The sequence below is a fragment of the Tenrec ecaudatus genome, chromosome 10 (assembly GCF_050624435.1).
Source record: "Tenrec ecaudatus isolate mTenEca1 chromosome 10, mTenEca1.hap1, whole genome shotgun sequence".
NCBI classification, from domain to species: domain Eukaryota; kingdom Metazoa; phylum Chordata; class Mammalia; order Afrosoricida; family Tenrecidae; genus Tenrec; species Tenrec ecaudatus.
The window spans coordinates 86,651,627-86,664,405 of record NC_134539.1 but is presented as its reverse complement, the minus strand read 5'-3'; the positions used below and the strand labels follow the sequence as shown (position 1 = coordinate 86,664,405).

The 12,779-nt window shown below is 51.4% G+C and overlaps 2 protein-coding genes across 3 annotated transcripts in view; both read right to left on the bottom strand.

Annotated features, from left to right (window-relative positions):
• Positions 1-1,011, bottom strand: part of USP43 (ubiquitin specific peptidase 43) — a 61,611-nt gene extending 60,600 nt beyond the window's left edge. The window contains exon 1 of the mRNA XM_075559571.1: positions 493-1,011. Within this exon, the coding sequence (XP_075415686.1) occupies positions 493-1,011 (519 nt within the window). The remainder of the gene's footprint in view (positions 1-492) is intronic.
• Positions 1,012-8,173: 7,162 nt separating this feature from the next.
• CFAP52 (cilia and flagella associated protein 52) overlaps positions 8,174-12,779 on the bottom strand; it is a 64,760-nt gene continuing 60,154 nt past the window's right edge. For both annotated transcript variants that reach the window (XM_075560919.1, XM_075560920.1), the window contains exons 13-14: positions 9,946-10,057; positions 8,174-8,552 (exon numbers count right to left, since the gene is read on the bottom strand). In XM_075560919.1, coding sequence (XP_075417034.1) covers positions 8,377-8,552; positions 9,946-10,057 — 288 coding nt within the window. In that variant the 3' untranslated portion in view covers positions 8,174-8,376. The remainder of the gene's footprint in view (positions 8,553-9,945; positions 10,058-12,779) is intronic.

Below are 12,779 nucleotides of genomic sequence, written 5' to 3'. Positions count from 1 at the left end.
GCTGGTCTGCGTCCTTCTCAGCACTGGGGTTCTCAGCTCACCTCCTCCTTCAGGGGACCCCCAGTCCTGACGCCCGTTCCCCACTCTCACTCCCAGACTGGAAACTCAATCCCCACCCTTAGAACAAGGTCTGGCCGTAGGCCATGACTCTTCCACAAATATATTTGTTAACTAGATGCAAATCTGCCAAATTGCCCTCCCCAACACGCCGCCTGCTCCCCGCAGCCATAAACCAGAGTAGGAAGGCCTGGTAGATCTCCGAGGCAGCCACCTCTTTCTTCCGCCGAAATGGCTGGTGGTTTGGGACTGCAGACCTGGCAGGGCGCAGTAATTCGTAATGAAAATATACGCAAGGGATACGACGGCAAACCCACAGACCAAAAGGGTACGCGACGGCGGTCAAGGGCATCTTTAGAAGGCCCCAGAGAAACCCTTGCCCGAGTGCACTTTTCAAAAAGCGAAAGCAGAAGGTCTGGAACGAGCCTGCCTTACCTTGAACTCCGCGGAAAGTTGGGGCGTGTATTCGCGCGTCCAGAGCGCGCGCACCAGCGCCGCCAGCTGCTTGGTGACCTCGGCGCAGCCGGGCGCCGCCTCGTAGCGCCCCAGCGCCAGGAACTCGGCCAGCAGGTCGGTGTTGCTGAGACACTGCACCACGGCGTTCATGAAACAGGTGTTGCCGTGGTTCTTCAGCCCCTGCGCGCCCGGGGGCCGCGCCCCGTCGCCGGCCGGGTCCAGGGGCAGGGGGCTGGGCGCGCGCTCCCCCGCGGGGCTCCCGGGCGCCGACGCGGCCAGGACCGGGCAGTGGGGAAAGCCCCCGTGGCCGTCGCCGGATCCGCGCCGCGGCCGGGGCGGCGAGTCCGCAGAGCGGGCGCGGCTGCCCAGCGCCAGCAGGAAGCGGCTGAGCAGGCGGCGCAGGGAGCGGCGGCGCCGGGGCCGGGGCGCAGGCTGCCCCTCTCGGGTCGCGTCCCCCCGGCCGGCCGGTTCCGCTCCCGGGCCCCGGTCCGGGTCCATCGCTCCGGTGGACGCGGCTTCCCGCGCGGAGCCCCCGGGCCCGCAGGGGTAGGGTGGCTAACAGGCCCTTACAGCCGCGGAGAGGAGCGGGACGCCGGCTACCTGCGGGCCAGGTGAGCCAGAGCGGGCGGGGGCGGAGCCAAGGGCGGGGCCGCCCGCCCCGGGAGGGAATCCAGCCGCCCGGCCAGCCCCGGGGCCGCTCCGGACAGCCTCGCCCCTGCGGCCGGCGTGGGAATAAAAGCGCTGGGAGACGCAGATCGGAAGCACTCGACCCTGTTTACGTCTTGGAAGCCACCGTAGATGTCACCCTTGCCTTGTTTCTCCCCCGCCGTAGAAAGATAAACTTAAAAGCGACAGTAAATAGCAAAGTCCAGGCTATCGGTGGCGGGCTGAAGCGAGGAAACAATTGTGAAGATAGCGCAGGATCGGGCAGTATTTTCGTTCTGAAGTGCATACACGGTCGGAACCGACTTGATGGCACCGAAGCACCACCAACAAACACACAAACCCGCTGCCACCGAGTCTGTTCCGGCTCATAGCTTCCCTACACAAGGTGCCCTAGTCTGTAGGTTTCTTGTCATTAGGTTCAGGTGACCGAGATAAAAAGGAAATGGGAGTGTGGCTTTGAAAGAGCAGCCTGGGGCGCAGTGGAGATAAGGCGGGCCAGGACTCGGAAGGGTGGAGACGTTTTGGGAGACACTTGGTTCCTAGGCACGCCCAGGTGTGTGCGGGCAGGTGGCACCACCTACTTGCAGCAAGCTGCCCCTTTGCTCCGCCGCGCCCCCCTGGGAGCCAATCTGGGAACTGCGTGGTGCCTGGGGTGGGTGTAGTTTGCTTTTGAAAGCACAAACGAGGCTGGAGCCCGTTTTCCAAAAGTTTGTGAGACTTGATCGTCCTCGTTGTAACTGGTGGAAAAACGGACTGACAGGTATAACGCAACTTGCAGGAGCTCAGCGCCCGGTGAGCACGCAACCGGAACTCGGTGGAACGGCCCAGCCCAGGGCCTTCCCACAACCTCGGTGTTTGCTTACCAGGAAGTTTTCCTGCTCTCAGGAGCGCCCCCTGCGCGCTCGCTGGTTCCTGGTTTAACACGGGAGCCTGCCTGGATTGTCGCCCAATCAGAATGAGTTTGGCTTTGCCCCTCCCCGCCCTGGATTCCCGGCTAACCCTGGGGGGTCCCCACCGACATCACCCTGTAACAGTCAGGTTTACAATTAACCAGGCAAGGTCTTGCAAAATGAATTTCTCATCACTTTTTTCCCTTAAAAAGAGATCAGCAGGTTGCATATTTACATCAATGCCCTGAAATTTACTTGCCATTTAATACATGATCATTTATGAAATATCCCTTCTTGGCCTTTCAATCAGGATAGCAGCAGTTTACCGGATCCAAAAATGATGTAGTACTAGTGAAAGCATAAAGAATCTTCGTAGAACAACATCAACAGACTTAGAGTGTTATGGGGGAAATGCCCTCACTGGCCCTCCGTGGGAAAGGTACCAGCTTAGATGAGTAATTCACAAGGTCCATGCCTTCACCCTCCTAGTCATAAGCACAGAAGAAAACTTTCGTGGCCCACTACCGAATTTCTGCATTCTCACCTTTGGCAGTCACCCCAAGCTTCCGAAAAAAACGCACGCTCCTCAACAATGTAGCCTTTTCCCATGCCAGCTCCCCGTGCTCTCATGCACCATGGTCACTTACCCTTGAGTTTGCGCCTTACTCCAGGAGCCCTTGTGTCTAACAGAAGGAAACGTTGTCTGGGCTTACACAATCTTCATGATCCTTGACATCCTCCGGTCTATTGTTGCCGCCCTGGTATCAACCCATCTCACTGAAGGTTGTCCTGGCTTGGGTTTGACCTCCACCTTACACCTTACACGCTGGGCTGCTAACATCAACGTCTGCAGTTCAAAATCACCAGCCATCCCACAGGAGAAAGATGGGGATTTATTCCCTAAAGAGTTTGTCTCAGAACCCCCCAGGGGCAGTTCTCCCCCCTCCTCTAGGGTCACTTTGGGTCAGTATCCACTTGATCACAGTGAGGTGAGTTACCAAACATGTTTGGTTTTTTAAAAAATCATTTTATTGGGGGCTCATACAACTCTTACCACAATCCATCCATCCATCCATTGTTTCAAGCACATTTGTATATCTGTTGCCATCATCATTTTCAAAACATTTTCTAATTGAGCTCTTGGTATCAGATTATTTTCCCCTCCCTCCCTCATGAACCCTTGATAACTTATTTTTTTTTAACTTTTTTTTATTCTTTTTTTTAACTTTTTTTTATTCTTTTTTTTAATTTTAACAATTTATTGGGGCTCATACAATTCTTTTCACAGTTCATACATATACATACATCAATTGTATAAAGCACGTCTGTACAGTCTTTGCCCTAATCATTTTTTTCTCTTTTCTTCTTTTACATTTTATTAGGGACCCATACAACTCTTACCGCAATCCATACATATACATACATCAATTGTATAAAGCACATCCATACATTCCCTGCCCCAATCATTCTCAAGGCATTTGCTCTCCACTTAAGCCCCTTGCATCAGGTCCTCTTTTTTTCCCCCTCCTCCCTCCCCATTCCCCCCTCCCTCATATGCCCTTGGTAATTTATACATCGTTGTTTTGTCATATCTTGCCCTATCCGGAGTCTCCCTTCCCCCCTTCTCTGCTGTCCCTCTCCCAGGGAAGAGGTCACATGTGGATCCTTGTAATCAGTTCCCCCTTTCCAACCCACTCACCCTCCACTCTCCCAGCATCGTCCCTCACACCCTTGGTCCTGAAGGTATCATCCACCCTGGATTCCCTGTACCTCCAACCCTCATATGCACCAGTGTACAGCCTCTGTCCTATCCAGCCCTGCAAGGTAGAATTCGGATCATGGTAGTTGGGGGGAGGAAGCATCCAGGATCCGGGGGAAAGCTGTGTTCTTCATCGATACTACCTCACACCCTAATTAACCCATCTCCTCTCCTAAACCCCTCTATGAGGGGATCTCCATTGGTCGACACTTGGGCCTTGGGTCTCCACTCTGCACTTCCCCCTTCATTTAATATGATATATATATACATATATATACATACATATATACATATACACATACATACACACACATCTTTTTTTTTTTGCATGATGCCTTATACCTGGTCCCTTGGGCACCTCGTGATCGCACTGGCCGGTGTGCTTCTTCCATGTGGGCTTATTTGCTTCTGAGCTAGATGGCCGCTTGTTCACCTTCAAGCCTTTAAGACCCCAGACACTATCGCTTTTGATAGCCGGGCACCATCAGCTTTCTTCACCACATTTGCTTATGCACCCATTTGTCTTCAGCGATCCTATCATGGAGGTGTGCAGTCAATGATATGATTTTTTGTTCTTTGATGCCTGGTAACTGATCCCTTTGGGACCACTCGCTCACTCAGGCTGGTGTGTTCTTCCATGTGGACTTTGTTGCTTCTGAGCTAGATGGCCGCTTGTTTATCTTCAAGCCTTTAAGACCCCAGTCACTATCTCTTTTGATAGCCGGGCACCATCAGCTTTCTTCACCACATTTACTTGTTCACACACTTTGGCTCCAGCCGTTGTGTCGAGAGAGTGAGCATCATAGAGTTCCAATTTAATAAAAGAAGGTATTCATGCATTGAGGGAGTGTTTGAGTAGAGGCCCAAGGTCCTTCCGCCACCTTCATACTTGACCTATAAATATAGACACATAGATCTATTTCCCCATCCTCCTATATATATTTGCATGTACATGTCTTTGTCTAGACCTCCATGAATGCCCTTTGACTCCTAGCTCTTTCCTCCATCTCCCTTGACTTTCCTCCTGCCCTACTACCATGCTTCATCGCCACCTGGGCTAGAGTATACCTCTTCTCTAAGCAACCTTACCCTTGATCATTTCCCACCAGGCCTGCCACTCCCCCTTCTCTACCATTTGGTGTCCCATGTTTTTCCCTTGTCCCTGGGTTTGTTAACACCACTTCCTTACCCCCCCTACCCCCTCACCCCAAGTCCCCCCTGAACTGTCGGTCCCATTGTTTTTCCTCCAGATAGTTCATCCAGCCTGTCCTATTCAGACAGACCTGTGGAGTCACTAACATGCACGAAAACTTGACAGAGGAAAACAAAGCAACAGTATACAACCAGACAACAAAACAACAAAAACAAACCACTGACAAAAAACAGAACAAAACAGTTCACAAGAGAAAAGTTTGTAGTTAGTTCAGGGATCGTTTGCTGGCCCTTAGGAGCGTTTTCCAGTCCAGTCTGTTGGGGCACCACGCCCTGGCCCCAAAGTCCACTTTCAGCATTCCCTGGGGACCTTGCCACTCCATTCCCTTGCTGTTCCGCTGCACTCCCCCAGTGCTTTGCCTCGGTGTGGTGGGATCAGGTCAGGTGCAATTCCCACACTGTGTCTCCGGTGCTGTCCCCTGTATCGCCCTTAGTCACTGAGGGGCATCATGTCTCATAGTGGGGCCAGCCATGTTGTTCTCTCTGTGGACTGGCTGCTCTACTCAGGAACATCATCATCACGGCCTGGTGGGCCAGGCTGTGCTCCACTCTCTCCTCCTGCCCCTTCATCTGCTCCCGTGTGCTCTGATCAAATATGTCCATCTCCCAGAGCTGCAGAGGATAACTTATTTTTTCCATGTCTTACACTGACCAATGTCTCCCTTCACCCACTTTTCTATTGTCCATCTCCCAAGGAGGGGGTTAGATGTAGATCATTGTGATGGGTTCCACCTTCCCCTTCCCCTTCTGGTATCACTACTTTCAATATTGGTCCTGAAGGATTTATCTGTCCTGGATTTCCTGTGTTTGCAGCTCTTATCTGTATCTGTGTACATGCTCTGGTCTAGCAGGATTTGTAAGGTAGAATTGGGATGATAGTGGAAGAGGAGGAAGCATTAAAGAATTAGAGGAAAGTTGTACATTTTATTGGTGCTATACTGGACCCTGACTGGCTTGTCTCTTCCTTGTGACCCTTCTGTGAGGGGATGTTCAATTGTCTACAGATGGGCTTTGGGGCTCCTCTCTGCATTTCCCCTCATTTACATTGATATGACTTTTTGTTCTGGGCCTTTGATGCCTGATACCTGATCTCATCCCCATCAACGCCTCATAATCACACAGACTGATGTGTTTCTTCCATGTGGACTTTGTTTCTTCTGAGCTAGATAGCCGCTTGTTTATCTTCAATCCTTTAAGACCCCAGACGCTACATCTTTTGATAGCCAGGCACCATCAGCTTTCTTCACATTTGTTATGCACCCATTTTGTCTTCAGCAATCCTGTCAGGAAGGTGAGCATCATGGAATGCCAGGTTATTAGAACATGGTCTTGCATTGAGTGAGAACTTGAATAGAGGCCCAATGTCCCATCTGCTACCTTGATACTTAACATATACGTACATAGATCTTTTTCCCTATCGTTGTATATACATGTATTTTAAATATGTACATGCCTGTATTTAGGTCTCTATAAATGTTCTTTGCCTCCTAGTTCTTTCCTCTATTTCCTTTTACTTTCCTCCTATCCCACTATCGTGTTTGGCCTTCATTCGGGTTTCAGTAATTCCTCTGGGTTATATTGCCCTTGATCAAGCCCTACCAGGCATCCTACCTCCACATCGCTATCAATTTTAGATCACTTGTGTTCCTTTGTCCCTGGGTTTGTTAACACCCACTTCCTTTCCCCCACTTCCCCTTTTCCCGTGCCCCCCTCACCACCATCGGTCCTGTTTTTTTCTTGTCTGGATTATTTATCCCGCCTGTCTTATCTAGTTAGACATGCAGAGACCATAGTAAGCATAAAAACAAGGCAGAGCAAAACAAAACAACATAAGAAAACAAACAAAAAAACCAACTATTTAAAAAATCGACCAAAAAAGCCTATAAATAGTTCCAAGTCTGTTTTCTTGAACTTTAGGTGTTTTCTAGTCGAGTCTGATGGGGTGCCATGCACTGGCCCCAACGTCTATGTTTGGTATTCCCCAGGACTTAATTGCTCGGCTCCCCTTGCTGCTCTGTTCCATGCCCTTAGCACTTCCCCAGTGTGGTGGGTCAGACCAGGCACCATCTCCAGTAGCACTACGGGTCAGTGAGGGATGTCGTGTCTCGTGGTGGGACCGGCCCTTTGATCCTCTCTGTGCACTGGCTGCTCTGAGCAGGAATATCATCCTCCGGTCTTGGTGGGCCACGCTCTCTCCTTCCCTCTTCATTTGCTGCGTTACCAAACACGTTGACCCGCACCAATGATGCCCCAGTCCTGTCAGGGGAGGCCTCCCAGCGAGTGCATTTTGGTGTCAATGTCCTGTAATCCACAGCATTTTCACTGGCTAATGCCTGGGAGTAGAGCTGCAGGCCTTTCTTCCTAGTTTGGGAGTCTTGGAGCCTCTGCTGAATCCTGTCCACCATGGGTGACCCTGTGGCCTTTGAAATTCTAGTGGCCTGGCTTTTAGCATCACAGCCACCTGCAAGCCATCACCGTGCAACAAACTGACAGCCGAGTGGTGGCTTTAAAACACAAAACCCACTGCTGTCGATTTGATGCCAATGCATCTCAACAGGCGAGGACAGGGGAGCTGTTCCCGTGGGTTTCTGAGACAAGTGAACTTCATGGAAGCAGACAACCTCAGAGCAATGGGTGGGTTTGAACCACCGACCTTGTGGTTAGCAGCCCAACAACGCATTACTACGACACTAGGGTTGCCATCACAAAATTCTCACAGTAATTTGTGAATGAAAATTTATTCACTTTAGAAAAGAGGAAACTGAAATGCAATTAGTTAAGAAACCTACTCAAGATCCGGATTCAAACCCACGGCTTGCCCATGCAACTTGATTACTAAAGTGAGGGTATTCACTGCTCTTGAGCCGATTCCAGGGAACCCCTAGGAGTAGGGGATGGTTTTGAACTGCTGACCTTGCAGTTAGCCACGCAAAGTGTAACCACTAAGCCACCAGGGCTCCTTGAAGTGACGCTGAGGAATGTAAGTTCACCTGACCTTCATTTTCAAGGGTAAGAGCCATGCTTCCTGGGGGCTGGGGTGGATCGGGAGGAAGGACGGTGACAGGAAACCAACAGCAGGCATTTATTCACAAGAGACAGGAACCCTTTCAAGGACAGTCTGGGTAAATTGCTCTCGAGCGCATTTCCATTTTAATATAAAAAGCTGAAGAGTGTAAAAATACATTCTACGAAGGAAAGGAGAAAATGAATCGGGAAATATTTTCAGGAAAGAACCAAACACTGGCGGGGAAATGGCGGCCGGTCTCGGAGGGAGGGAAGCTGCGTGTGCACACAGCTGTGTAAGGCCGTGCGAGGCTCCAGGGGGGCGGAGCTGCTTCACGAGGCAAAGGGGTACCTCCACCTCAGGATGGCTCCGTCCGCACTCACACTGATGATGTACTTGTTGCCGGGGCTTATCCGGATGCGCGTGATGTTGCCGCTGTGTCCCACCCCGACGTGGGTCACTTCACCCTCGTTATAATCCCAAATTTTGACCAGATGGTCATTTCCACCTGAAGAAGACAAAACAGTTAGGTGGCAATGCCCCAAGAGGGTCTGGGCAGAAAGGAAAGAATGCTGCTTTCAAAGAACTGAGCTGTCTTCTAAACAGTTGTCTTCATGGACCCACTGAAGGGGAAATCCCCGTTCGCAATAATGCTTTCCCCTGGTTATGAAATCCCTGTGCCCGTGAGCATAGCAGGAGCCCTGGTGGCGTAGCAGGTTCTGCATCGGGCGTCCAACCACAGGGTTAGCAGTTCGAAACCACCGACCACTCATAGGGAAAGAGCTGACATTTCTGCTCCCATGAACAAGCCTAGCCTGGGACACCCCCAGAGGCAGTTCTCCTCTGTCTTATATGGTGCTATAGGTCGGAATCGACTAGAAGACAGAGGGTCTGAGTTTGAGTATTATAGTACATTTAGGGGGAAAGTAAAGAAGTGGCATCACCCTTCCGTAACCACACACACACACACACACACACTCTTCACCTCTTCACTCTCATGTCAATTCTGACTCACAGGGCCCTCAGACTGGACTCCATCGCTTCATCACAGCTCCTGGCAAAACCACCATTAGCTTCTTGGCTTCCCTGCATCCCGTCTTTTGTCTGTAAGTGTTGTGGGCCACTGGGTGATGGCAACTCTGACAGCCCTCTAGGACTGAGTAGAACGACTCCCATAGGCTTGGTTCTGTTGTAAGCTTGAGCAGAGCAGGCGGCCCAGTACTTTCCCCTTGGACCTGGTGGGTTCAAACTGCCAACCTTACAGTTAGTGGCTGAGCACGTAACCCTTGCACCAGCAGGGTGTATTTCTAGAAGAGCGTCTAACTGGGATGGCCCTCCATGTTGGTGGGTATCTTGAATGAAGTTCATGGGTGTGGGAGCTTTCCTTCATCATCAAGAGCATGTGTTTGTCAGTTTCTTGAGAGACCCCTGAACCTGGCAAGAAACAATGTTGAATGGAATCCCATAGGCCTGCTTTGTGAAACTCGCTGGTGGACAGTGGACTGCACCTTGGGCTACTAACCCGAGGGTCAGCAGTTTGAGCCCAGCAGCCATTCGGAGGGAGAAAAATGGAGTTTTCTGGTTCCTGGAAGAGTTACAGGCCTTGGAAACCCTCAGGGGCAGTTCTACTGCAGGGTCACTTTACTCTGCCCTATGGGCCCTTTAAAGCCTCCTTTTGGTCATCAGTGACCACCCGTGTAAGGCTGGCCTTCTATCTGCGTCCCTAGGTCTCCTGGGCGCACGTTTCGTTTCCGGTCACCTTGGCCACCGCGTTCAAGCTTGAATCTCACCAGGATGGCCTTAGGTGGTCTCTTCAAATCACCTCCACCGGGGAGTAGCCCCATCCCGTTCCCACCTCAAAAGGCCAAGCTCCGTGTGCTTTTCTTGCCGGCAGGACTAACCTGTAACAAAGTGCACTCCTTCCACTGTAATGTCCATGCCATTTACTGAGCCAGACAAGGATCCTTCCAACTCTCTGATTACGGACCCGTCAAATACTTCCCAGTAGGCAATCTGGAATTCAGGAAAGCAGTGTTAGGCAGGAAGGACGCAGCTCAGTGGGATCATCCACGCACATACTGCGCCCGCACCCCCACCATCACCCCCACCCACCACCGAAGGCTCTCTTTTATGTAGCAGGCAGTCAAAAATAAACCGGGGGACGGGTGTGAGGGGGTAAGACCAGCTCAAATTAGAAAGAGGCAAAAAGCAGGGGGAGGCGGAACCAATGGGCTATTTTTAGCATTTCATCTTTTTTTACAGTCTATTTCAGGAGCTGTTGATATGCTGATAAACCTGGCTTGTGGCAGAAAGTGCTTTTGAGAGTCCTGAGGAGCAGGTTTGAGCCTGAAGCTGCAGGCGGCAGTGGTTCCGGCTTTTGTTCTGAAGCTTCAGGCTGGTGGCAGGAAAAAGGCCTTTCCTTCCTTCTGATTGGAAAGTGAGCCCAGTCTGGAGAACTTTCAGGAGATAGGGGGCTAACAGAGTCACCGTCCCCCTGGTCCTCCATGGCCGCCACCCATTGGAGTCTACCGGGCCACTCGGTGAGGGCCAGTGGAGGGCTGTGCTCCACGGGGTTTCCAGGGACTTCTTTTTCAGAAGTCCGCCTCCTGGCCTTTCTGCCGAGGCGCCTGTGGACACGGACTCACCCTCCAGCCTGCAGGTGCAGGGGCTCCCTCCTACCCTCCTTCCAAACGGAGAACACAAACTCACTGTCTTGGAGTCAGTGCTGGCTCATGGCGACCCCATTGGACTGGAGAAGGACCCCTGGGAGTTTCTGGGAATAGAGAGCCCCATCTTTCTCTCATGGAGCACCTAGTGGTTTTGAACTTCCAATCTTGGCAGTTGGCAGCCCAACAAGTAACCACTACATCACCAGGGCCTCTCTGGTGACCAAAGGGACCACCAACCTTGGGGTTTAGCAGCCCAATGCTGAATGCACTGTATCACCAGGGCTCTCTCACCTCAGCCATGCTTCAACATTCTCCTCTGCTTCAAAAGAAGAGTGCTTAATGGGGTAGGGTTTAAAGATGAACTCATAATCCTGAACCCCTCCCCAGGAGGGAAACTGGGACCTGGAGGCTGGGAGAAAGGCCCAGAAGAGGGACGAGCATTCCCTGAGGACCCTGTTGTTGTCCCTTTTGAAATCTGAACCTGGTGAATGTGTAACCTATTCAAAAATAAAATTTCATTTGGAAGAAAGGACAATGTGATCAGGACTCAGGAGTGTGAACTTGGGCCCGCATTACATATACCGATTTCTCTTTCTTTGTGTAGGTGGCTGGAACGATGCCTTGAGGTGCTAATCATAAGTTCAAACTCACCAGTATACTCCTCAGGAGAAAGATGAAGCTGTCTAGTCCTGTCAAGATTTAAAGGCTTAGAAACCCAAAGGGACAGTTTGACCCTGTCCTATTGGGTCGCTCTGAGTTAGAATCAACTCCGTGGCAGTGGTTTGGTTCGTTCACGTTGGTGTTGCAGACATTCTGCTACTAAAAAGCCTCCCCTCCTCTGAATCTAGCTACAAAGTGTGTATCCCGTTTAAAATACTTTTTGCCTGATGAATTATTTATCAGTCACATCTATGGATGCTTGAGTGCATTCATAAGAATTTCCGTTTTCCTGGGAGAACCACAAGGTCAGAGGAATAGTTAAGAGCAAGTCCACCTTCCCCTGGAGTCTCAGGCACAGAAGTAGCTGGAAGTTAAAGCGACACTTTCCCGGGTAACCCTAGCAGGGGCTCGGTCTTTCTCAAGCGTCCTCTGCCTGGGACACTCTTCTCTTGGAGCGCAGCTGCCAGATGCTCGTGTCAGGCAGGCCTCCGCGTAAATGTCGCCTCCGTCCAAGGAGGCGCGCATCCCTCGGCACCCAAGCTCAAGGAGCTTCCCACTCGTACCATTATCACTTGGTCCATTTCCAAAAGGAGCCTTTGTGGCACAGCTGGTTATGTGTTGGGCTGCTAACTTCAAGGTCAGCAGTTTGAACTGACCCTCCACGCTGCAGGGGAAAGACAGAACTGTCTGCCTGCGTGAAGATTTACATCTCCAGTCACGCTCAGGAGCGGCTCTGCTCTGCCCTATGGGATCACTAGGAGTCGGAATCTACGGGATGGCAGTGGGTTTGGGTTTGGGTCTGACTCATAGCGACCCTCCAGGGCAGGAGTGTGCAGGTTGGGGAGATTTTAACTCTTTACAGGGTAGAAAGCCTGCTCCCCCCCCCCCCCGAAGCTGCCGGTGCTTTCAAACTGCTGACCTCTGAGATGACAGCCCAACGCATAACCACTGCTCCAGCGGGGCTCCTGGTCTGGGTGGTCAAGACCATGCGTGCCCTTGGCTGCTAATGGAAAGGTTGGAAGCTTGAGTCCACCTGGAGGCGTGTTGGAAGACAGGCCTGGCAAGCTGCTGGAAAAGCAGTCACTGAGAAACCTGACGCACCACAGTTCTACTGGATACACGTGTGTTCCTCATGATTCAGAGGTGGCCCCAGAGAAACCGCTGTTTCCTTTGTAAGCTTTTTCGTCATCTTGTCTCATCCTGTTCATTGATCACCCATTGCTCATTCGTTTATTGACACGCGTGTGGTCCAAGCCCATTCCTCCCACCCCACATGAGCATCGAAATGGAAGACTGGATGAACAGGGACACTGTCATACGCCCACACGTAGAAGCACTCTAGCCCTACTCATCAGTTACAAGTCACAGAGTCAAAGTTCTCAGTCTCCTAGGAGGAAAACAGATGG